At 49.6% G+C, this 24,823-nt stretch overlaps 11 protein-coding genes across 11 annotated transcripts; 4 read left to right on the top strand and 7 right to left on the bottom strand.

Moving 5' to 3' along the window:
• Positions 1-64: 64 nt before the first annotated feature.
• Positions 65-1,076, bottom strand: BO85DRAFT_516099 (NAD(P)-dependent oxidoreductase; the record flags this gene model as incomplete). The annotated part of the gene is made up of 3 exons (XM_025664827.1): positions 65-797; positions 888-944; positions 1,007-1,076. The coding sequence occupies 3 exons, from the start codon at positions 1,074-1,076 to the stop codon at positions 280-282; spliced, it is 645 nt and encodes a 214-aa protein (XP_025521595.1). The 3' UTR covers positions 65-279.
• A 1,099-nt stretch (positions 1,077-2,175) lies between these two features.
• Positions 2,176-4,396, top strand: BO85DRAFT_444904 (ASCC2 family CUE domain-containing protein). The gene has a single exon (XM_025659135.1). It carries the CDS (start codon positions 2,271-2,273, stop codon positions 4,311-4,313), a length of 2,043 nt encoding a protein of 680 aa, XP_025521596.1. The 5' UTR covers positions 2,176-2,270; the 3' UTR covers positions 4,314-4,396.
• Positions 4,397-5,334: 938 nt separating this feature from the next.
• BO85DRAFT_483501 (arrestin family protein) lies at positions 5,335-6,781 on the top strand (the record flags this gene model as incomplete). The annotated part of the gene is made up of 5 exons (XM_025663163.1): positions 5,335-5,402; positions 5,455-5,598; positions 5,651-5,969; positions 6,028-6,444; positions 6,494-6,781. The coding sequence occupies 5 exons, from the start codon at positions 5,335-5,337 to the stop codon at positions 6,779-6,781; spliced, it is 1,236 nt and encodes a 411-aa protein (XP_025521597.1).
• A 9-nt stretch (positions 6,782-6,790) lies between these two features.
• Positions 6,791-8,306, bottom strand: BO85DRAFT_444905 (aspartate aminotransferase family protein). The gene has a single exon (XM_025659136.1). The coding sequence runs from the start codon at positions 8,167-8,169 to the stop codon at positions 6,853-6,855; it is 1,317 nt and encodes a 438-aa protein (XP_025521598.1). The 5' UTR covers positions 8,170-8,306; the 3' UTR covers positions 6,791-6,852.
• A 110-nt stretch (positions 8,307-8,416) lies between these two features.
• Positions 8,417-10,572, top strand: BO85DRAFT_465454 (uncharacterized protein). Its single transcript, XM_025662055.1, has 3 exons — positions 8,417-9,112; positions 9,174-9,611; positions 9,662-10,572. The coding sequence occupies exons 1-3, from the start codon at positions 8,466-8,468 to the stop codon at positions 10,536-10,538; spliced, it is 1,962 nt and encodes a 653-aa protein (XP_025521599.1). The 5' UTR covers positions 8,417-8,465; the 3' UTR covers positions 10,539-10,572.
• BO85DRAFT_495737 (MFS transporter) lies at positions 10,369-12,213 on the bottom strand (the record flags this gene model as incomplete). The annotated part of the gene is made up of 2 exons (XM_025663944.1): positions 10,369-11,838; positions 11,915-12,213. The coding sequence occupies 2 exons, from the start codon at positions 12,211-12,213 to the stop codon at positions 10,641-10,643; spliced, it is 1,497 nt and encodes a 498-aa protein (XP_025521600.1). The 3' UTR covers positions 10,369-10,640.
• Positions 12,214-13,173: 960 nt separating this feature from the next.
• On the bottom strand, positions 13,174-14,352 carry BO85DRAFT_455642 (MFS transporter; the record flags this gene model as incomplete). Its single annotated transcript, XM_025661400.1, has 1 exon — positions 13,174-14,352. The coding sequence occupies one exon, from the start codon at positions 14,350-14,352 to the stop codon at positions 13,174-13,176; it is 1,179 nt and encodes a 392-aa protein (XP_025521601.1).
• Positions 14,353-15,767: 1,415 nt separating this feature from the next.
• BO85DRAFT_465457 (alpha/beta fold hydrolase) lies at positions 15,768-17,002 on the top strand (the record flags this gene model as incomplete). The annotated part of the gene is made up of 4 exons (XM_025662056.1): positions 15,768-16,097; positions 16,145-16,228; positions 16,295-16,711; positions 16,763-17,002. Exons 1-4 carry the CDS (start codon positions 16,038-16,040, stop codon positions 17,000-17,002), a joined length of 801 nt encoding a protein of 266 aa, XP_025521602.1. The 5' UTR covers positions 15,768-16,037.
• Positions 16,992-17,774, bottom strand: BO85DRAFT_444908 (uncharacterized protein). Its single transcript, XM_025659137.1, has 2 exons — positions 17,582-17,774; positions 16,992-17,528 (listed from the first exon to the last, which is right to left on the bottom strand). The coding sequence occupies exon 2, from the start codon at positions 17,458-17,460 to the stop codon at positions 17,224-17,226; it is 237 nt and encodes a 78-aa protein (XP_025521603.1). The 5' UTR covers positions 17,461-17,528; positions 17,582-17,774; the 3' UTR covers positions 16,992-17,223.
• Positions 17,775-18,706: 932 nt separating this feature from the next.
• BO85DRAFT_388183 (putative MFS multidrug transporter) lies at positions 18,707-20,446 on the bottom strand (the record flags this gene model as incomplete). Its single annotated transcript, XM_025656704.1, has 3 exons — positions 18,707-19,615; positions 19,740-20,003; positions 20,241-20,446. 3 exons carry the CDS (start codon positions 20,444-20,446, stop codon positions 18,715-18,717), a joined length of 1,371 nt encoding a protein of 456 aa, XP_025521604.1. The 3' UTR covers positions 18,707-18,714.
• A 562-nt stretch (positions 20,447-21,008) lies between these two features.
• BO85DRAFT_465459 (S8 family peptidase) lies at positions 21,009-22,983 on the bottom strand. Its single transcript, XM_025662057.1, has 5 exons — positions 22,813-22,983; positions 22,177-22,672; positions 21,681-22,125; positions 21,545-21,633; positions 21,009-21,489 (listed from the first exon to the last, which is right to left on the bottom strand). Exons 2-5 carry the CDS (start codon positions 22,498-22,500, stop codon positions 21,097-21,099), a joined length of 1,251 nt encoding a protein of 416 aa, XP_025521605.1. The 5' UTR covers positions 22,501-22,672; positions 22,813-22,983; the 3' UTR covers positions 21,009-21,096.
• Positions 22,984-24,823: the final 1,840 nt, after the last annotated feature.

A 24,823-nucleotide genomic window follows, 5' to 3' on the forward strand; every position in this document is an offset into this window, starting at 1 on the left:
CTACTTACATTATCAAAATATTATGCAGTGCCTGCATTATTTATGTAGTAAATGAAAACCAGTTCCCTAATTTCAACATAATGCATGCCTTATTCAATTTCCTCATTATCATTACACATCCAGGCATACCGTATACCTGCCGGGAATATTATCACATCATCAATATTATACATACCCACCCTGACCCAGAAATCCCACAAGCAAAACAGACAAACGATTAAACCACACCAATCTCCACCCCCGCAACATCTCCACCTCCCGTCCCGATCCCGATTCGATTCAGTTGGTGATAACTGGAGCCGTGTTATCCCATTCATCACTCTCGGCCACATCGACCAAATATCGCGCCACGCTAATTCGACTCGTACTAGCCATCATGGGAACTCCCTTACCGTCATCCTGCCACACCTTGATGGCAGTTTCTTCCGTTTCGACTAGCCGCGACGGCCTCACAAACACATAACCGACCCCGCTGGCCAGGACTTCCCTTTCTGTTTCATTGTGATCATCGTACTGATGTGACATATTAGATGTCTTCATAAGTAGCCGCAGCAGAATGTGCAGATTAGCCCAGGATGCTCCCACCCCGAATGCCTGCAGAATCACAGTCTTGCGGACCCCAAACTCTTTCATTGCAGCCACTACATTGGCGTTGCAGTCGGCCATTAAACGAGGGGGAGAGATGGCGGCAGCAAACGGACTATCGCTCGCTCGAGGCGCATTCAGCGTTACGATCACCACGTCGGGCTTGTCTGCTTTGAACGCGGCTCGTACGTCATCTAAGTTCATCGGAGTGCCTGAGATATGTCAGCCGTGGAGCACTCTGCAATCGAAGCAGTAGCAGCAGCGAGACTTTATCTGGTACTTGCCTTTGATGACATCTAGACCGGGTCGTGGACCACCCAGCGCAACAGGTGTTCGGGCTAGGGTAGTGACCTGGTGACCTTGGACATATTAGCCATATCCATCACCACATCGTATGTGTTATAAAGTAGCAGGAGCCTACCTCGTCCCAGCAGCTCGTCAATGACAAGCCTGCCACATCGTCCGGTCCCGCCAATTACGAGGACGCGCATACTGCTGATTGAAGATACCAGCGGCCGTGTGTCGAACTCTTGAACCAGCCAAGATTTCTGGGCACTATTTGTCTGGCCTCATTTTGTACTTTCAGAGAGGCTTGGGGCATCTAAGTACCCTCGCGCGTTTTAGATGTCATTATCCATCGATTACGGAAGAGGAATAGATTTACAGGGATGCCCGGAGTGGCCCTCGAATCCGGTATACTTCGGGTCCCGAGGGAGTATTTGCAGCTGGGCCCAATGGCATCCACGATGGACTCGTGTCATTGTCCTTTTCGTAGTCACTATGCACAGTCTTATGCAACCTTCTTACAACATTATCCAGCTATTTCTAGTGGATTCCGGCTCAGTATCCGTGTTGGCTGTATAGGTCAACTGGTCAACCCTTTGGTTCGGAGCCATTACATAGTGATCGGGGGTATGGCGTGGATAGTTTGCGATAAACGAGTTACTGAAGGACTACTAAAGAGGGGGAATTCTTTGTTATGGGAGTTGTGCGACAGAATGTTCGCCTCCTCTAGGTGCTGTTTGCCACACAATGGGTTTCAAGGAAGAGCTAGACGTCCCTGAAGTGAAGCCAAGATCCGGGGTGGGAAGGAAAGTAAGTTTCCACAAATGCTTAGCCACGCAAAGTATGTCGGCCAAATCCGATATATGACAATTGTCTCAGTGAATAATATTCACTGGAAGGTAGAGAGTATATGAAAATCAAATCATTCATTAGTGCTGTGTAAGTAAGTAGATTTATATTTTTCTGTTGCATGGATGATGACATCATTGTATACATCTCAATTTTATTGTATTAGACAGCGCTTGAGTAGAATCTGTTGGCTACTAGCAATAGTAGTAAATTATTTAGTATCTCCTATTCATATTAGATTGACTTTTAAAATAACCTTTACTTTGCAAATATATTCACAATAAATAAAAGTGCAGATCCGCTTTGTCTCCATGCAGGTACTACTGCGGCCATCTCCGTCCCCGCAACAGAGCGGAGGCCGAGGCTCAAGTCACCTGACGTCAGGATCCGCACTGAATTTTGCAGCCGACAGAGGGGCTGATGGATTGCCCAGTGACGATATTGGTGGATGGTCCAGGCGTGTGGTCGGCTTCCAACGTTCAAGCATAAATAGTCCAATTCAATTTTACAATTTCCGAGCTTGACGGTCGACAAAGCCCATCCACTGCGTCATGCCGGAACCACTACCTCCTTTGGCACCGGTTCCACCCCCGGAGGTGCAGAGCACCGTACCACCCAACGAATGGGAGCTCTATATAGATGCGTGGATCTTGCTTCTGCAAGTACGCACTGAAGCTCCTGATTCCCAATTCAAAGAAATTGCCGCCCACGATGAAACTGCCGTGACCTTCTTGACCTCCTTCTATCATCAATCTGCCACCTATGGCTCATCTGGCTTCCATGCCGGGCTTAAAGCGCGATCATTACGGAAGCTTTGCTTCTTGTTAACGAGGAGGTTCCTTCTGGATGCCTCTGCAACACCGTCCGAGCTGCTTGATGTACATGTCCTTGCGAACATGCGTTGCACCTACCCTTCAAGCGCTGCCATGAAGCGACTATTGTCTGATGCCTGGAACAAGCATCATGATACAATAACATCCAGCCTTGAGAAGGCCAAGACGAAGATTATCAGAGAGCTTGCCTCGCTCAACCCCACGGAGTCTACGGCTATCCTCTCTGACATTCGCCTCTTGACTATCCTGGCGTCCGCACTCCCCGGTTGCGGCCAGGTGCTCATGACCGGATCTGACTTTCTGGACACATTCGCCGATGCATACCAAACACACAAACGAGCGGATATCCGCAGCGTCCTCGTAGCGAATGTCTACGTTGGTCTAGCATCGCTTCTGAAGGGGCCAAAGCTGAACCTCTCCGCGCTGCTGGACCAGCTATACAGTCTAAAATCCAGCGCTGGCGTCGGATCCTCAACAACGAAAAAGGAGCCCACCCTCCTATCCGACGTTATATGCAGTACAGACCTCCTCGTCCGTCTCGACCGCCATCTCAGCACCCACCCCCAGAAACGAGGCCAAGACCTCCTCACCAGTCTACGAACCTATCAAGAAGAAACGAAAGTCTTCCACCGTCGCCATCAAAAACAAAAGAAGCGACTCCTCGACAAAGGCAAAGGCCGCGCTGCTACGGATCTCCCCGCTCCCGAAGACATGCACATTCACCGCATGTCTTTGATCACCCAAGTCCAAGATCTTTTCCCCGACCTAGGCTCCGGCTACATCACCCGCTTGCTAGACCACTACAACGACGACCCCGAAACAATCGTCTCGCATCTCCTCGACGACTCCATCCCCTCTGAGCTCCGCACCCTCGACAAATTCGAACAACTTCCTACATCAACATCAACCTCAACCATCCCCCACGACCCTCTCCCACCCCGCTCAACACCACCACCCACAGAGTCAACCCTCCCAGCCCGCAAAAACATCTTCGACAACGACGTTGACCTTGCCGAACTATCTGACCAGTCTACCCTCCACCACGGCCGCCGCACCAACACCACCCAAGCCGACGACCTCCTCGCCGACCGCACCCACCACTCCGCGAACAAAGCTGCTATCCTTTCCGCCCTAGCAACCTTTGACTCCGACGACGACGAACGCGACGATACCTACGACATTGCCGACGTCGGCGGAACCATTGATGACACCACCACCGACGATGCCAAGGCCGCAGCAGAGCAACAACAAGAGGCAGAACTCTCCCTCTACCGCACATATAAATCTAATCCGGCCCTGTTCGCGCGCGACTCTGCCACAAGACGCTCACAGCCCCGCGCTTCGCTTAAGCGCGAAACCGGCATGACGGATGAAGCGATCGAGGGGTGGGCAGTTATGTTGTCGAGGGATCCGAAACGGATGGCTAGATTGGAGGATAAGATGGCTTTTGGTGCTGCTGATGGTGGGGGTTTGAATCAGCCTGAGTTGCCGGCTACGTCGTATCGGAGACCTGGTGCTGGAACGGAAGATGACGACGAGAGTGAGGCAGGTGGGAGCAACAGCCCAAGAGGAAGAGGAGGACGCGGACGCGGTGGGAGAGGTCGGGGACGTGGTGCAGGCCAGCAGGGTAGTACTCCTGGGAATAGTAACCCTGCTGTTGCGCGGCAGAGGAAAGAGGAGAATAAAGCTAGTCGGGCGAATCATAATCGTCGACAGCAGCGAGCGAGGAAGGTTGCGAGGGCTGGGGGGATGATGGGGTAGTTAGTAGCGTGGATGGTAGTCCCAATAGTCAATGAGTTTACCGGAAATGATATAATGAAAGAATGAAAGAATTACTTGCTTTAGCATTAACCAGGCGCTTACTCATGGAAAGTACTGTGAGAAGTGGCATGTCTAATCACCTGTAAGTATCTCCGCCTAGCATGGGTTACTATTTATCTGTGTTTCTATATTCGAATAGATCTATGTCCGCTCCCTCCCACATAGTCCTTTCGTAAACACGAACATGCGTAGGTATCAATCTCAGACGATCCAAGGACTCTAGGGGCTTCTCCTGACGGTTTTACATTGTTACCCCCTCCCCAGATTGGGTAATAATTGGCCTCCCATCTTCCTCGTATTTCATCTTTATCAGGTTCAGCCACCGACGCATCAGAGTTACAATCAAACAACACTTTCTCATTTTTGTTTCGCTCACAAAGGACCGTAGGTTTGTTCATTATCGTCTTAAGCCGTACCGAGGATTTCTTTTGGATCCGTTAATTGAGACTCATACTGCTGCGTATCTGATCAGTGGTAGAGAGCGACGTGCAGCTTAGGTAGCTAGATACTCAAATATATTCTCTACTTGCCCATTCAATTCCGTGGTTATATAACTATGACCCATACAGCATAGGTTATTTGTGTTATTGTATTAGGGTTTAGTCTTCTTAACATGAGAGAACCGAGTGGCTTTCGCCGCAACCCGACCTTCTGAGAGGCGACAACCTCAAAACCTAGAGCAACACCGGTGTCAAATTGGGCAAGGCGTCGGTCATGAAGAAATCTACTCTCCAATAAAGACTACTTGGGATGATCACAGGACTTGCTATCATCAACAGGGCGTGTCTAGATCGAATCGATTTCCTGAAACACATACCGGTATTTCCGAAAGAGGAAACCTACCCGCTCCTGCGGCGGCATCGACAAAATGGGTAATTACTATCGTTTAGATATAAATGACTACTTGCAGCAGAATCCAGCATACGCAAAATGTGGTATCTATGAATATCGAAAATCTGCAATGGCAATAACTAGCCTCTTCCGAGCAGCATCTCCCCCTGAGAATGCGCCGACATACTTTGGTATCAGGTAACGGCGAGCATTTACACCCAACAAGGGTCGTTATACTGACGTGGAACAGGCTTGACAGTGATATAATATGGCTTCCTGGGGACTCATCATCAACAGGATACTGCCATGTTACAGGAAAGGTCGTGTTATGCCTCAACCAACCACTCTGTGTCAAGGATATCAAGCTGCACTTTGAAGGGCGGCGTTACATGAAGTACGACTATCACTCCTTCTGTGTGACTCAAACTAACTTATTATGTGAATAGCTGGCAGAGCTTCCCGAAATCCAAGGGAGCTCACCATCATATGCCGTTCTTGGAGCGGCTATTCATGTATCAAACCTGGAACTTTCTACCTTATCCCGGGACTCCATCACCAACTACTCTACCAGCTGGAAACCACGAGTTCCCATTCACCTTCTGCCTATCCAACAGCACACCAGACACTATTGAGGGCCTTGGCGACTGCTATGCTAGATATCAGCTGAAAGCTACTATCAGCACAGTCGGCGGACGTCGTATCCATGCTAACACCCGGGTCAGGGTGCGTCGGATGTACAGATCACTATTGCTACCCGAGCCGAAGGTGAGATATTATGCAATATTGCCTTGTAAGGTCTCAATTAAAAGGCTAATTTCAATAGATAATGCAAGAAATATGGCCGCAGAAGATAATCTATCGCGTTTCATTACCATCTCAGGCCTATACCTTCGGGAGTGTAGTCCCCATCAAGTTGGAGTTTATTCCTTTATGCAAAAGGCTCGAGGTAGCAACCATCCACACTAAGGTTGAAGAGACACACAGAGCCTTACAACAGCCTGTTCCCAACCGCAGGACCCGTATAATAGTCAAGGACGACTATTATCCCAGAGGTTGGGATGAAGACGAATACAGAATAACATCCGATATTGAAGGTTGCTGGTATTCTACAACCCGCTTCCTTCACCTGCCGAATGATCCAAAAGAATGTCTACAGAGCATCTCTACTAATTTTCTTTGTGTCGAGCACACGCTCACCGTCCAAATCAAGCTCTTAAATCCCGATGGTCACCACTCAGCTGTATGACTTCCAGGTCCATTGTTCGTTCATCTTACTGACCACAATATAGGTCCTTTTAGATATGCCCATTTCGATTCAATGTGCCTTGCCACCTTTGCTAGAGGACCCCTTTGTTTGCTCCGTGATTCAATCCCTCAGATTGATGGATGAGACGTGTGATCAGCCACTGCCGAGCTACAATAATCACGTTATGGACCGAACTCCCGATGAACTTGCATCTGGAGTACCTGGTGATGACACAGAAGTTCTCTTGGAACCTCCAAGGTATTGCCAGTTGGACATTTCTTCAAAGCCACCAAGTTATGAATCTGCCCTGTTTAATGAGGGCTACGCCTGACGAAATATGCTGGGTGTGAAACTCTTGCAGTAAACATTCACATAACTAATCAAGCTCACCTCCTAAACACCTTAACTCTTGCCAACTACATAGGAAAACGCCTCATCCAGAATCCTCAGGCCCTCCTCAATTTCTTGCGATGACACCGTCACTGGTGGCGCCAGGCGGAATACTCCTCCCATCCCCGGAAGGTTAACAACATTACACGACAGTCCACACGCCATGGCTCTGTCTGACACCAACTGACCTAGCTCCGGCCCAGGAGTCTGAGTACTCCGACTGGATATGATCTCGATTCCCTGCAAAAGGCCCCGACCGCGTACATCCCCAATACACCAGTACTTTTTCTGGAGCTTTAATAGGCCTTCCCTCAACTGCCCACCACGCTCCCTCGCTCTCCGGCAGATATCCTCTCGCTCCACAATCTCCAACACCTTATTTCCCACCGCCGCAGTAAGGGGATCATTTAAGTGTGTCGTCAACCAAAGAAACCCAGCGTCCGCGCACCCCTGAGCAATCTCAGCCGTCGTACTTACAGATGCCAAAGGAAGCCCACATCCTAGAGTCTTTGACAAAGCTAGAATATCCGGGACTATTCCAGCCTGCTCGAATGCAAACATGTGGCCAGTGCGACCAACTCCTGTCTGCGCCTCGTCCATGATCAGCAACATGCCGCGCTTCTTGCACTCAATCGCCATGCGTTGCAAATATGCATCGGGGAGCTCCAAAATCCCCCCGGTCGACAGAATAGGCTCCATGACAAACGCAGCCAGCGACCCCACACTCTGCCGATCAATCATGGACCAACCAAACATCAGCTCCATCTCCCAGTCATACGTCCCATCCGCCTTGCGAAAGGGCGAGCGGTATGCATATGGAGCGGGAAAGGCAAGCTGACCTGGCATACACGGACCACCACATTTCCGGCCTGTGGAATACGTCGCTGATCCTGAACCCTGGGTGAGGCCATGGTAACTGGCGCTGAAGGCGACAACTTCGAACTTTCCAGTGTACGCTTTGGCCATTTTGATGGCAGCTTCGATAGACTCGGAGCCGGTGCTTAGGAAGAAGGACTTTTCGAGAGGTGGAGGGAGGAACCGGGCGAGACGCTCAGCTAGGTCCACCACTGGGTGGGTGATCATGTTGCTGAGGAGGTGGTCTAGTTTGGCGGCGTATTCCTGGATTGTGGTGACGATCTCAGGATGGGAATGACCGAGCAGTGAGCTCATCTGGCCTGAGGTAAAGTCGAGGATGCGACGGTTGTTGGTGTCATATAACCAGGTGCCTTTAGCTTCGGTGATGATGACTGGAGAGATAGGGACTCCTGTGGGCATGAGGTACTTGTTGGCTTTGGCGAAGAAGGCGGCGGTGGTGTTGGGGCTTGTCATATTGTTCGATAGCGAGTGCTTTTCCTTCGATAATAATATAAATAATTATGTTGCTCAATCTGAACCTGTCTTCCATGTTAATCCAGGCCTCGTTGGCTATAAGTACTAGTTCCCCTTAAGAGTGACCGCGGGCATAGGGTTCTGCTATCCAACTACTCTAATTGGCTGATTTGGCCGCGGGGAACCTTCGCCCGCGGCCACGAAATACTTCGCTTTGTCGGAATCACCCTCTCCTTGTACTTTGAATCCACGGATCAACTATCCAGTAGGAAGGCATCCTGATCATACTTAAGAAAATGAAGGAGAATGGTAGCAGCTCAGGCAGACCCTATCGGTCTCATGCGCATCCCGCATGTTTGCCTTGCCGAAAACGCAAGTCGCGATGCCGCACCAGAGACTCCTCGGCGACATGCATGATGTGTCTGGCTCATGCAACCGAGTGCCTCTTTCCTTCAGCTGACAAGCCTGCGCAAAGAAAGCGAACCGTCAACCTGCAGCGGATTGCACCCAAGACTGCCCGAGTTGAACGACCTTGCACCCCTCAGGTCGTACTCCCGTCTCCCAGGACCAGCCAACGTTCGGACACACCACAACTGACGAGACATCACCACCTAGCCCATATTCCCACAGCATATTCAGATGGCAGGATTGCAAGTCTAATGGATGTGGTTGGCGATACTGGGGACGACAGCTCCCATGTCGTCAGTCCAGTTGTTGCCGATGACAGTAGTATATTGGAAGGATATCTGTTCACAGTTTCGGATAATCGAAGACCAGGCTTGATACACACTAGTTCAAAATCCAGTCGACTCATGCGGCAGGTACTGTTCAATACCATTCCGAGGCGTCCGTTAGGGGTGTACTCAAATCAATCTCTCCCGTCCATGAAATGCGAGCTCATCGAAAAATACCTCGAGCCCGCGACGAAGGATGTTGTGGGACTGTAAGTCATCGCAAATGACCATTTATATGAGATCTCTAGTTACTGAGTGTTGTGCCCCCAGGTTCTTCAAATGCGCAAATATATGCTTCCCTGTGTTTGACGAGGCGTCGTTCATGAATGCTTACTGCACTCGCGAAGAGGAAGTATCCCCAGCTCTCCTCTGCAATCTATATGCCAACTCGCTAATATACTGGGACAATTCGCCACAACTGCGTTCAACTCGCACACCTGACATCCGCTATATTTGGAATCAAGCTAACGAGGCTCTTCATTCCGAGTTGTTTCTGTGTCCTGGTATTTCAACTGTACTGGCGATGCTGCTGAATGTCTGCGGCAGACCAAGCACCTCGATCTTTGGCAATGGGGGTATGGTAGGAACAGCGGTAGCCCTATCTAATGCCTTGGGTTTAAATCGAGACCCTTCCCAGTGGAATATATCTGCTCTTGAGAAGGGATTCCGCATCCGCGTCTGGTGGTTGGTCGTGATTCACGATCGATGGTAGTATATCCCGCTTTTCTACTGCTCTCTTCCCCGCTAACATTTACTAGGTGTAGCCTCGCCTACGGAACACCGCTCCAGATTCATCGCGCCCAATATGACGTCCCATTTCCAACCATGGAGTATCTCATCTCTTCTCCCGGAATGCCATTCCATGAAGCTGCAGCCTCAATCTTCATTGCTTTCACGACACTAACCGAAGTGCTGGGTCAATACCTAGAATATATCTATCACGTCTCCAGTCCCGTGAGGAAGACGATCAATTCCCTTTCACACCTCCTCACCAATTGGGAAGAATCCCTCGACACCAAGACCCGCCATATTATCCGCCGCGGGACTAACTTGACCACCCCTGGCGCGGCAAACCTGCGCCTGGCATACTTATCCGTGAAGCTTCTGCTCCGACGCATCGCACTCGATCTGGACGACGGGCAGACTGAGATTTCCAACAATGATGAAAGGAATGACGGCACCTCTTCCTCCATTTCATTCACACAAGTCGAGCGTGTAGCAGAAGAGATAGTGCATCTCGTGCGGGAGCTAGACGAGCTTCAGTTACGTGGGTTTTGGATCCCGGTGCAGGCGTACTCGCTAACATCTGCGACGACATTTCTTCTGCGGAGTGGGCTACGCAGAGTTAAATCGCACTCTGTCGAGAGCGGCAAAAATTCACCCTTGGAGTTGGCTAAAGAAATGATCGCTACACTGCAGTCTCATCGGCTGCGATTTGGGTGGGATCTGGGTGACGATTGTCTGTCAAAGTGCAGCGAGCTGGTGAAAAGGATCGCTTCCGTAGATAATGATGGGACCGGCTTGCCACTGAGTGATGAATTGTCTGATTCATTCCAGCCTTTTGATATAGAGACATCGATCCTGGATGACCTGTTCTGGGATATGCCATGTATGGGGAACACTTTTACGTTGTAACACCAGTTATTACCATCAACACATCCTTTTCAATATTATATCTCTCTATATATAACTTTATTAAATCTATACTCTATAATACGCATTCACCCCTGTCACTCACTACCCCTTAAACGGCGCAAACCTCGACATCTTCCTCAACCTAACCCCATAAATCATAAACAAAAACGGCACCGGAATGGCCGCGGCCGCAACACCCCCCAAAATGGACATTGCCGGCCCAACCCCCAGATTGCGAAACATCGGTTGCGAGAACAGCGGAAACGCCGCCGCCAACACACTTCGCAGGAAAGTATTCGAAGCCGTCGCCGACGCCGCATAGGGCCCATATGTATCAACGAGGAAATTTATACACTGGCCAAAGATAATGCAAAACCCACAGCCGAACACCATTGCCGCCACAACCGGCAATCCCCACGAATACTTCGGCTCAGCCGTCCACCCAAACCAGAACAGACCACCGGCGAACAAGAACCCGCCAACAGCCATGGGCATCAGACGCGCCTCGGGCACAGGCTTGCCGCCACCTTCCTCCCACTTGCGGATGTAGTATGGCTGGCCGATGAAGATGATGAACGCCGACGAGAGCAGAACACCGACGAACAGACCGATGAATGGCAGCGTAGCAACAACGGGCTTCCATTGGCGGATATCATCAAAAACAATCGGAAATACCTCAAGGGTGAGATACAGCAACGCATACGTAAACGACGCATACAGCGCGATCACTGTGACCATCGGCTCGGTGACAAGCATGACCAGCGGACGCGAGAAATGCTTCGTGACGATACTATGCACGTCCACCTTGATGTGTTCGTGCGGGTGGTATAGATCCTCATTCCCGGTCTCCTTGCGCATACGCACCGCCTTGCGGTGTAGCAGCACGGGGCCGTATACCTCCGGCAGACAGAAGAAGGTGATGCCGAAGATGAAGAACACGATGATAGCCTCGATGTACTCAGTCCAGCGCCACCCTAAGTGAGGGTTCGAGACGAGCGCGGCGCCAATTATAGGCCCCATGGTTGGGCCGCCGACGACGCAAATGGCGTACGAGGTGCTGGCGATGCCGCGCGCCTTCATGTGGAAGATGTCGCCGAGAGCAGCGGAGACATTACTAACTGGTGCGGAGCCGAATAGACCCGCGAAGTACCGGGTGATGAGAACTGAAGCTGTGTTTTTGCTGGTTGCGGTGCCGATGCTGAATAGTCCGAGGACGAATACGGCCGGCAGCATCGACCACCGCCGGCCGAAGAGTTCGGAAATGGGTGCCCAGCATAGAGGACCGAAGGCGAAGCCAAGACTGTTATGCTCGTTAGTAGCTGTTGGAAGAAAGCTTATACCGGGATTGAATTCAATGATTGGGATATGTTACATACATATAAAGGGACACCGGAAGAATACTAACTTCCGTCCCAATGTTCAAATAAGCCTTAAGCTCGGTCTCCGCCGGAGAGATAATACTCGATCCTAGACTGGCGCTCAACGCCAATAATCCTAGCTGAAACGTGATCCAGCATTTGTACGCCGTCGAAAAGTTATGTGGGTTCTCGGGGTCGTTTTCCTCCCATTTCACTAGGTTAGGATCTGGGCCGCTGCCTGCATGTTCGACCTTGCCCTTTTCAGCATCTGCTGGTCGAGATGATGCTGGTAGCGGCGGTGGTGGAACGACAGTCATTTCTGGGCTGAGATAAAGGCTGAGATGCTAAGGCTGCAACGCACCCTTATTATCCTTCTGGGCTTCCGATATTTTCTCCCATTTGGTGTTGTTTCGAGGGGGTGACGAAATTCCTACACTTTTTTTTCTCTGATTCGCCGCTTCGGGGGTTCGGCATGTTGTCCGGTAGTTTTTCTCCGATATGCACGGGGGTGGCGTCGGATGGTCCGAACGGAGGGTCCGACGGTTGGGGGGTGGTTTAAAGGGTGGATGGGTTTGGCTGGGATGGTGCCGAGTGAGTGCTAGGTGTAGTGATAAGTGGGGAGTTTGGCACGACTTTTAGTGGTCTTGCTGCAAATGCCGAGTCCTCTTTGCATGCCTCCTGGCTGTTTTCGGTGGACTCGGATATAACATGTTTCGGAGTTAACGGGCGAACATTCTCCGTTTGTAAGCTGTACCCACTCTTTGTCTTGGTGTCAAGGTCTTATAACTTTCAAGGAATTCTAGGCGATTTCTAGCATGTTAAAGTTAGCTGCGAAGGAGATTGATTGGTATTTGAAGCTGAAGGAAGATCCAGGTGGCTGAGAGTGTTCTACACTATGAACTCTATGTGATATAAGTGGACTATCTTGCCCATCTGACTTGCATACGGTATAGCATCCGTGCAAATGTTGTGAAAATTACTAACTGATATGGCCTTCAAAGTTTGATAATGTTTTACTGACTGGAAATTCTCCAGATAAGCTCAAACCTAAAGCCCAATAAAGCGTTGCTGATGCCGAAAGAACCGGTGAGGATTTCTTGCGGTAGAACACGAGCAAGGCAAAAGAATAAGTGACGCACGGGGGATGAGTTGAACTCCTTCGTCATAGAGCCTGCGTTGCCTTTATGACATACGGCATTGAAATTGGCATGGCCTGATCTCTTGATGGAAAACGTGTATGACACCATGTATATACATCGTTTCCACAACTCTTCATCTCAAGCAGACTCCTCTTCATCAACTCTCTCCCCACTCTCAACCTGACCAAACCCTTGCTGTTTCTGCATCCTCCGCATCAACTCCGCCGCCTCAAATGTATACTTGCACTTCATCCTCAGCAACTCACCATAGCGATACATGACAATCGGAAACGGGATACAAGCCACGGTCAGAAACCCCGGCACACAAGAAGCCCAATGAATCCCCAGATTATGGTACATCTGATTCGTGAACAAGGGAAACACAGCTCCACCGGCCGACCGAACAATAGCCAACGCCGCCAGCGCAGTCGCCGCATAGATAGTATACGAATCGACGAGGTAATTCGTGATCGACAAGCTCATAAGGATGCACCCGAAACCAAACGGCGCCGAGAGAATGATACTCGCGGACCAATGAATGCTCGGATAATTAGTCCACGCAAAGCCGAAGATACCGATCGGCAAGGCAATAGAACCCACGATGGCTGTGGGGAGGCGGGATTCCGGCGTTGCCTTGCCGGTATTGTATAGTTTCATATATCGTCTGTGGTAGTCGTAGCCAGCGTACACTAGACCTAGGATCTCTCCGATAGCAAGGCCTAGGAATGCGAGGCCGCCAATCCCTTCAGACCAGCCGCGGTCTTCGTTGTATACGATTGGCATGGCGCCCATGAACATGTAGGTCGTTCCGTAGCCTAGGGCTATGTAGATGGATGCGACGGTCACGATTGGTTCATGCATGAGGACCCATGGTCGGATTAAGGCTCTTTGGAAGACTTCGGACGGCTTCTTCTTGCCCTGGTCGCGCTCGAGGATACTAACGTGGACTTTTCCGGTGGATTTGGTTAGACGTTTCGCCTTTCGGAGTAGCAGTACTGGGCCGTATGTTTCTGGGACGAAGATGGTGCCGATGACGCCGATCACACCTACGAAGATACAGCACATCCCCTGCACCCATCGCCAGCCCACGTTCACAGAGACAAAACCGCTAATGATGGGCCCGACGAGCGGTCCTAGTAAGGGTGCGAAGGAGTAGACTATCATTGCTAGCCCTCGCTGCCCTGGAGGGAAAATGTCTGCGATAGCGCCCCCTGCGTTGACTAACGGTGATCCGCCGAACGTACCGCTGAAGAATCGTAGGACAAGTAGGGTGGTTATATTGCGGCTGACGGCGGTGCCTCCGATAAACGCCATCATGCCGATATGGGAGATTATCCAGAATATCTTTCTGCCGTAGAGTTCTGATCTGATAATTGAAGGATTTTTAATACAGGGTAGGTATATGAATGGTGAGAGAAGCTTACTGAGAAGAATTATCAGCTTGTTGTTCTATTGGATATGCATCTAAGACAAATACTCGCCAAAGGTGCCCATACTGCCGGTCCGACAGCAAACCCCAAGATAAACAGGCTTATCCCTACAGAAAAGACCTCCGTGCTGATATTGAAATCTTTGAGTATTTCATCGCTGGAGTCGGAATACACGGAAGATGTGAACGTAACGGCAAACACAGAAGAGGTTACGATAAAAGCAATGAACCACTTTCTCGAGGCCGACCAATTCATAGGGTTCTCTGCATCATCTCTTTTGAACTCCACGATGAAGGGATCTGTGCTTGTTCCTTGGCCGTTATGAGCATGGGACTGTTCAGTCCCGCCATGACGGACTCCTATCGCGACCTCTGATTTGGGAGACATGTTGATGGCCGCTGAAACAGCACACAGAAAGCGACAAAGTCAGATACATCGCCATCATCAGCTTGGCGTGAAGGTAATTAAATCTAGCAAGAGTGGCGTGGCCAGGTCATCCAAATCCCGTGTCGGCAATTAATCGCCTCTTAGATTCCGGTAATATTGATACTTGCGTCTGGTTAATCTAATCGCACTCATATGATCAACTACTTGCATGATTGTGCATACTGCAGCTGTATTCTCTGCTAGTTGGCGGCCAGATTGCGCAATAAGAAATATATTTATTACTGTAGATCATTTACCGGAATGGTACTTGATCTACGTTCTGCATCCCCCAGGGACCCAATTTCCTGCAGTCACGTTCAGCTTCAGTTTCAGCTCGCAGCTACGCACTGCACTGGTCGTCCTGCTAGGTCACTCGGTGGCGCTAGAGCGCATATCAGCGGGTTGGAAGTCAGTTGGGTTTAGAAGTCGTTTTGCAGGGTCCAAACCTTTATAGCATTTCTTTTTCTTCTTGTTTTCCTGTTTTGGACACAGTTCAGCCAGCGGCAGATGGTCGACTACCACTGACTTCACCGATGCACGACATTAACCATATCGAAACATTCTGGTATCGAAACAAGTAGATTCCATAAACGTTGAGTTTATGCGTATGCGTATGTATGTACGAAGATTGACTTTCAAACCCCATCAATCCCTGCAAAGCAGTTCGAAATGAGTCCGGGCTGTGAGTCAGCAGACAGTTTAGAAGGACGGACAACAAGGTGTGAAGAGGGGCTCAAGAACTAGCAAACAGACTCCTATAAGGGGAAATCTCTAATGTATGTGCTATGTACAAGTTGCGCCGACAAGCTAGAAAGCAGGACATTGAGGGTCCGACTGCAACAAATCAAATAGGAACCCTCTTCAGATAAGTGGTCCTCGCACCCCAATTCAAATCCCGAGTGGATCAGCCCTAGGCATGAATTTCCACCCATAGTTTGGCACTAAACTACAGAACACGGAACCCGTTAGTACAAGGTCAGCACTAGACCCTTCCCAAGACCAATCCCAACCAACATCCCTATTCACACTGCACAGCTATCACTATCTATCTCAATTTCCCCCATAAGCTATCATCCACGTAGTCACTATTTTGCTACTAGCACTCACCACCCCTAACCCTGCTCTATCCATCACTTCGTCACAACCATGTCCTCACCATTCCCATGCCTCTCTGGCACCCACTTCGGTCACATCACGATAGATGGCGTTCGAATGTACCGCCCCCATGACAAACAATCAACGACACTCTCCAGCCCGTCATAATAATCGAAGCCGGTCTGGGCAGCAGCCACAGCGAATGGGTCGTAGTGCAACGCCTCATCGCCGAACACGCCCGTGTATATACCTAGGACCGCGCATGATACGGCCTAAGCGATGTGTCTCCGCGCGAACCTACATCCCAGAACCGCGCTTATGAACTGTCCCGAATACTGGAGGTAGCAGGGATCAAGCCACCCTATGTACTAGTTGGGCAGTCATATGGCGGTGTCTTGATCCGGGAGTTTCGCATGCATACCAAGTCGAAATTGGCGGGGATGGTGATCGTTGATGCTTGGAGACAGCCTAATCCGTCACAGCGGGGATGGTTCAATTTGTTGGGTGAGGTTGTGATTGTCGTAGTTGTAAGGTTAGATATAAATCATGTATTCTGCGCAGAGAAGTATGAGAGGATTAAAGAGGATAAGAAAAGGAATGAGAATATGTTTCGTATGGAGGAGGGGTTTGTAGCAAATAGTATGGAAGAGGTTACTGCTGGATTGCCGCTGGGGTTTCAGGCGCTGGGTGATGAACGATTGAGCGTGGTGTTTGGAATTCTATCGGTGGATTCTCATTAGGGGTTTGGGATCGTAAATCGGTATAACTCTGAGGAGGTGAGGACAAATCTTCCTGCGCGGCTAGAGACTATTGAAAGAGTTGATGAGGAAATACAGAGGGCTCATCTTGGATTGTTGAGTCAGAGTCGGTTTGTCTACGCGCAGGGGAAGGTCATGACGCATAATGTGCATTATATGGCGCCGGAGCTGATTCGTGATGAACTTTTATGGGTATTGAGGCTGATGTATCGGCATTCTGATGGTTGGGACTGCTTGCTAATACGTAAGAGGAAGTAATTTTCTTTATGACCTTGTATGCTTTAGAACGTCTATAGTAAGTAATATAGTTTAAGATTTAAACGGACACATGTACAACGAAACAAACCAGATATAGACAATGGAGAACCTGAAGGGATTCTATCACACACATGGTTTCAATAACGACCCTAAACGCCATCCCATGCTCCAAATCACAGCCCAGTCTCCCATAACTCCGATGATGATATAGATGGTATCCCTCAAACAGCCGACTGACTGTCATCGGTTTTAACCCTATTATCCCTTGCCATCCAATGCAGATCTCTCAGTCTCAGCTGCCGCATATACACTCTCTGCTCTGCGGTGGGATCAAAGTCCCGCTCTAAACCGTAAAACCCATTGGTCATGAGGTAGTGCGTGGAGTAGCCGGACAGAGTCAGCATTACACAGCCGAGAATGACGAAGAAGATGACCGCCGCGTCGCCAATGTATGCCATGATTGATAATTGATCTTGGTTTTTGTTGCGTGATACTTCGGTACAGTAAAGGAGTGTTGGTGGCGGTGCTGCAGCGGGAAACGGTTAGACCATGAGAGAATATAGGCTTAGTCTGTCTTACGTTGTTTGTAAGTTGGGCTGAGTGCGTCGACTAATGAGTGGATTCTCTAAATTGAAAAATAGAATTGAAAGCACGCCGGTAGTTATTATGAGAGGCAAATGCGAAAAAAAAGAGTATTATGTGATATAAAGAGAGACAGAACGCAATTCTGGATATAAAGAGCGACAGAATCGTAGAAAAAGAAGGACTGAACTTTTAACACTATTTCTTTCCGCGTTCATCATCTCCCCCCTAACCCAGTAGTATTTATATCTCTACCACATCAAACATCACAGTTTCTACTAAAGTATCTCCAAACATTCCTTCGGGGCCAGAACGTCCAACTACTCCCGATACAGTCTAGCCTCTAGCCCTATGATGTCATTAGCGAGCTGGCCAATCATATTGTCTAATCTGAATCAGAAAAGGGCTTAGCGTTGCGAGCATGTTAGTGCTTAGTATTGCCAAGTCTAAATAAGGAAAGTCTTGATTTGCGGCGCCTGACTGAGAGGATCCGAGATGGAGGTTAGACCAGACTAACTTTCAGTTTCTGATTGGTGAGATCCGTGTCACAGTTCTGGCATCTGGATAAGAATAGACGGAAGGATGAATAGCTAACGCCGGGATTGAAGCCGAGTTTAGATTCGGATATCTAAATTCCTAGATGGGTAGTTGTGTACCCGGGGTACCTTGGACGGTGGATCTAAAGGACCCCTTTTCCATTGATCTTATTACTACAGTGAAGTTGATACTGGAATGACAACTGTCCTCTCTGTAAGACACACAGGATAACGAAGTTTCTCTCACTGACAGTTAATCTGGGAATATTGCCACGATTGTCAACAATTGTCTTGCTCCTTTCAGCTATCCGTGCATTTCGTCGTTTCATTTCCGATACTATATCCACCTCGTGGACTTAGCCCTAACTGATTATATGAGCTGTCGACGCACTACTCGCTAGACTAAAAACAGTTTATCGCATCTGTCCAGCCAGGTGACAGACATATATGTATCCCAGCATAAGTTACTTACAAAAAGCAAATAGCAATACTGATGAAAGCGTAAAATTGTCAATCTTTATCAATCAAGCACAACTTTTGCCCCCCACCCCCAACTCCATCAAAACTTACTCGTATCGCACACCCCCTGTCACTCTAATATCCCTCCTCATCAACACTATACTCACGATACACAGTCAAACTAAATCTCGCAAACGCACTTCTAGCTCTAATCCCCCTCCCGTACCTCGAAAACAAAGGCGGCACAATACAAAACACTGTCGCAACCGCCGCCAACACCGAAACACTAAAATTGGCCCCGAGCCGATCCAACATAGGCTCCGAGATCAGCGGTAACGCAGCGGACAACAACGCCCTCACCAGACTCAACGCCGCCAGGCCACTCGCCGCATAGCTGAGATAATTATCCGTCAGATACCCGCCGAGCACATAGTCCATCTCATTAAGACTATATCCAGCCAGCACGAGAGCCGCGACCGACACAAGCCAAGGGAGATTCGTGACAGCGGGCGGGATGGTCCAGGCGAAAAGCCACAATGCCGCAGCGAGAATGGGCGCACCGATCCAGAATCCTGTCAGTTTGTCTTCTGGGAGCAGTGGTCGGCCCTGAGCTCGGTGGTGAGTAATGATGCGGAGGTCGAGACAGCGGGTGAGGAGGCCGAGGGCGAGGCCTAAGCCAATGGCGATGAAGGGGAGGCAGGCTTGCTTTGGGGTGAAGCCGAAAGATTCGTAGATGAGCGGTAGAGCTTCGGTGAAGAGGTAAACTATGGCTATGGCGACGGCGCTAATAATGGAGACGGTGGAGACGATAAGTTCGGTGAAGAGGAGCCGGATAGGGCGGAAGAGCGCGATGCGGACGAAGCTGCGCATGTCGGGGGCTTTGTCGGGGTTGAGGCCTTCCAAGGTGTTGATTTTGGTGACTTTGCGGAGAGTAGCGACTTCACGGGCGAGGAGGAGAGAGGGACGCGATTCATTCAAAGTGAGTAGTAGCAGGGTCAGGATTCCGGTTACCATGGCTGCAATGTAGAATAGCCATCTCCTGATGGGGTGTTAGCCACAATATCGGCATATGCTGGGGAAGGGTGGGTTTGTACCAGTGGGTGTAGGCCACGACAAAGGTACTGAGAATGGGTCCTACAACGAGGCCCAGGTTGGCGAACATGGTCCAAATGCAGATGACCCAGACTCGCTCGCGGGAGTTGAAGGTGTCTTCGATGCTACCCACTACAACAGTCGTTGGAATGGCGGACAGAAAGCCACAGAGACATCGGCCAATCGCTACTCCTATCGATGATGGCACGGACGCAATTAAGATGCATGATAGGCCATAGAGGGCCGAGCTTGCCACATAGAGCTTTTTTCGACCAAATACTTCAGAGTAAGGGGGGAACACGATACCCCCGATGGCTTGGCCGATAAGATATCTGAGAAGTCAGCCTGGTAGTACTGGAGGAAGCAAGTGAGTACTAACACAGAAACGAAGAGAAAAATTGACAGGGTTCTTGAAATTTTGAAGTCGTGCATAGCATTATTGGCCGCAGTTGACTATATGTTCAGCAAATGTACATCATTCATAGCAGTTTGATTACCCACGCCGGCGGTGCTGATAGCAGTTCTGGAATAATCAGCCTCGGTATAATAAAAATCAGGGGGCGTCATACGTGAAGAATTCCAGGAATATAATAAGCGTAGTATCATAGACCTTGCGTCGCAAGCTCCAGTTTCGCGGGTGTCGACAATTTCCCAGAGCCCACTGTATATGGACCCCGTCCGGGGCGAGCTTGAGGCCATACTGGGGCAGCAGCGCCAGAAGCGTTTCCTTTATGCTCTCCACAGGGGCCGTGATAACCCGGGAGACGGTTTTCATTGTAAGAATCTGGAAAGACCTCGAGCACACTGATCCCTATACTGCCGGACTTGGGGTGTAGCTATATACAAGAGCCTGTCTTCAGTATGAGCTCCTAGGAGCACGAAATCTGAAGTAGTACACATTATCTAGCAAATAGAAGAGACCAATAACAAACGAATTGTGACAGGGTTACACAGTCACCGGCTCATTATGGCGATAGGCCTGATCTGTCCGGGGAAGCAGTTGATCTCCTTGATCTAGATTCAGTCTGGATGTCGCCAGTGAAGGTCAATTGGTAGAAGCCTATCATACTCATAATGCTGCAGCGGTCTGTAAAATTGTTTTTCTTAGTTGAAAGCACAGGTTGTCTGTGCGGTATAGCACTCCGTGGTCTGTGTCTGCCTTCGGTCCGGTACCACGTCGGGAGGTAAAGGGCAGCGGCATTTCGCATGTGCCAAACTTTCACGCATCCAATAGATGAGCTTGGCCCAGCATCTGGGGATCGGCTGGATAAAGTCTCAAGCACAGTCTGTTTGCGGTATCGGCAAAAGTCGAACTGCGGATATTACAAGAATGAAATAGGCGTTCCCAGACACACTTTATTTCGCATATAAACTAGTCTACTTCCCGACCCACTATTCTAAACCATGTCTGCTCGTATCACGCATCTAGTCCTCATCTCCATCATTATCACCTCCATTTGACACGCCGCTGTTTCCGTTGTAGGCCAGTAGATTGGGGCTACCGGCAACATTGGTGACAGCATTCCGCGTGGCCAGTCTCTTGAGCTCAGCCGTTGCGGCCGCTGGGGTAGCCAGGTTCCGCAAGCCCATCAGATAAATGACCAAACCTGTCACATGAGGCGTGGCCATGGACGTACCGGAGATGGTGTTGGTAGCCGAGTTGGAACCGATCCACGCAGAAAGGACTTGCTCTCCCGGAGCAAAGATGTCAACTACGGAACCATAGTTTGAAAATGACGCACGGGCATTGCTTCTGCTAATAGCGGCAACAGTGACGGCGTTGGGTGCAGAAGCCGGGCTAGTCCGTGCTGCATCTCTCTGCAAGGCATCAGTGAAATTTTCTCCGAAGCTTGGACAGTCTAACAGAGCGTACATTGTCATTTCCAGCGGCAACACATGAGAGTACACCCTCGTCAAAAGCATTCTCAACTGCATTATTGAAAGCATAGGAGTACCCCCCACCTACATCATGGTTAGCAACATTCAGCCACCAGGGAGGGCGGCATTACCAAGACTCATATTGATCGCTGCCTTGCTGGTCCGATTCTTGCTCACGATATCATTGGCTGCCCAATTGAAGCCATCCAGAATGACCGATGTCGAGCTTGATTCACCCACAAACACCTTCACGGATAGTAGGTGAGCGTTTTTCGAAACACCGTATGTTTGGCCGCCAATGGTCCCTGCTACATGTGTGCCATGTCCGACACCATCAACATGTTCACCCCCTGCAGCATTGTATGCCAGGCTAGCACGACCACCAAACTCATTATGTGTAGCCAAGATGCCGGTATCCACCACATAGGCATAGGTACCTTCGCCAGCGCTGTCATCATAGATGTAATCGGTGCTAGGCGCACCCCGGTGCGAGATACTACCCAGTCCCCAAGGAGCTCGTCCTTCGGTAACTAGCGTATCGAGGTACCATACCTGATCTTGTTCCACGTAAGCCACCTGTACGCCAATTAGCTTAGGCTTCACGGCCTCGGACAGTTAGGCACAAACATGGTCATGTTTGCGGATCTCCTCGATAGTCTTTTCATCAAAAGACCCCGCGTACCCAGCAAAATTGGCAATTCTGTATGTTCTTTCGATGCCGGCAGGAAGGTCATCGTCGGGTGTACTGCGGCCTTCTATGCTGCGTCTGTGGAGCTCCGTTACCCATGCGGAATGGGACTCAATTTTCGCGTTGTCAATGCCGGACTTGAAAGTGACAATGTACTTTCCTGGGATGGTCTGGATGGTCGGATGAGGGACCTGCTCTGTGGCACTGAATACTGCAGGCAAAAGCAGGGCGAGCAGCGGGAGAATGCGTCTGAGGAAAGCCATGTTGAGTGAGTGGCTGCCGAAAGAGGAGAACTGTCAATGATAGACTTGAATGCTTGAATTCAGTAGTGCAATGGATAGATCTTTTATAGTCTCACAACGAAGTCTAAGTCCTGTTGACTAGGCCACGGTTTCAGTCACATTCACCTTTTGTTGATCGTCATCAAGTGGGCACCTGGTCAGAAGGCACTTGGTCAGTATATTTAAAACTCAGTCAGATGGTCACATTGCATCTTCGGACTACTGGGCTATGCCCCGTGAGGAGAATCATGCATGCACGGAATACAGATAGCATGCAGGGATGAGATTACGGACACATTCCGTTTCGGGGGCAGCTTGGCCAGCTGTCCATTAGCTTCTCTATGGGCTGTTCTACTTGCTCGACGTTAGATTCAATGTACTAATTCTTATGACACAACACATGGTAGGAAGACCTATTTCCAGGTTCTAAACAGCGGCTCTACACTGCAAGAAGCCTTCATAGAAATAAAGGTCACTCAAAGAGACGTGTACAGGCGAGGGATGGTGAACAGACTGTTCGCCAGCCAATGTAACCCACCAATACTTGGCATCTGCACGCAATATCATCTGGGGTTGTGCAGCTCCTACATCATGTAGATCCTACCCCAGCGACTGGAAGAATTGTGAGGGATATTTACAACCCTACTGTAGGGGGCGGGCATATGTGGGTGACTGAAAGGAGTGTATTATTACCCAGTGTTACACGGCGTTTGGGCACAAAAATAACCTCTGATTAAACTGTAAATGCAGATATATTAGTGGTTCAACAGCTCTTGGCATCGTCGAAAGGGACTTATATCCGAAGGTTTTGCAACAAATGCCTTCTGCCCCTCATATGGCTCCAGACGGTATCGGTTCCACTGAGGCACCATATGAGTTGCACATGCCTAGAAGGCCTTCTGATACACTCATATCAGAATATTAAAATGTTAATATTCTGGCTGATGAGATAATTAAGATACCAGCGGGTTAGGAGATAATCACAATCCGTCGTAAACCACACCCGGTCCGGGGAATCTATATCTGCGCCGCCCGGTTGAGGTCCGGTTAACAAGCTAGGTATATGCGGGGCCAAGCGATGTCATGCTGTCCACTATGGGGGGCCCAAAGTGCTGGGGCCCATGGATGCAGAGACGTGGGACGCACCTCCCCTGCATTTGCGACATTTGGAATCCGTCCAACATCACGGGGTCGACCGTCAGGCTCCGAATGATCATTGGTAATGTCTCTCCGTGGTGTGCAGCACAGACTGTCACGACCACCTACCAGCTTGCTTCTCTCCTGCGAGTCATCTTCCATTCAAGCTACCTTGGCGTGTCCGGTGACGGCGGGAAAGGGGCTGTCTGACAGACTGCATATATCTTTCTAAATGACTGTTGCATTGAGAGATGGCTGGTGGCGCCGTGGCCGGGAGAGTCTCTGGGAGTTGCTTTGTTTGACACAGGAGCGTGTTGGGTAGAAGAAGGAAATGTGGTGGGAGGTTGACGTTGCAAGCGTGTTCCTTGGCTGGGGTCTTGACGTTGCAAGCGTGTTCCTTGGCTGGGGTCTTGACGTTGCAGGCGTGTTCCTTGGCTGGGGTCTCGTTTCACAGGTCCCGTGATGTTGTGTTGCTATCACCCATATCATCCCCTTAAAAAGAGAAGAATTCGCTAGCGGTAAGCTATGGGTTTCCATGTACGTGAGTGGTTATCTACGCTAGCAAATAGATCGCTGATCTTATCAAGTCTGAGACTAGATATGTTGAGGTACAGCACGAGGGGAGGATGCTGTACTGAACAACAAAGATCGAAGTTGCTAAGCGTTCATTTTGGTGCTTCCACGCTCTCACTGAAAGCGTTTGTTATTTGGCATCCGAGGAAGATATCGAATGTATCTCAAATTAAACTGGACCAAAGCAATGATGATTGATGTGAGTGGTAAACTACGTTCCGCCGTATAGCTGTCAAAGCAAAGCGAGATAGCCCTGCACTTATATACTCAAAGAATTAATAGGATTCTTTCAGCCCCAGGATGTCTATCAAGTCTGCCCATTTTACACATCTAATTCGGAAAGGGTATAGTGAATGCTGACAACAAGCGGCTCCGGAGTACGTATTTATCCGATAATCAACCTTGTTAATGGGCGGTCAGTCTCTGCCACAATATGCCTTCACCGTCGTAAAAGGGCAATCGGGCCGAGTTCCCAATTCGATCGTCGCAAACAACCAGATTCCAAGAAGAGGCCCAAGCATTGATCGCCAGATCTTCCTTATCTTTTGACATTGAGCTTCTCTTGCGCTTACTCATATATGATTTGCCTTGTTCC

The sequence above is a fragment of the Aspergillus piperis genome, assembly GCF_003184755.1.
Source record: "Aspergillus piperis CBS 112811 unplaced genomic scaffold BO85scaffold_1, whole genome shotgun sequence".
NCBI lineage: Eukaryota > Fungi > Ascomycota > Eurotiomycetes > Eurotiales > Aspergillaceae > Aspergillus > Aspergillus piperis.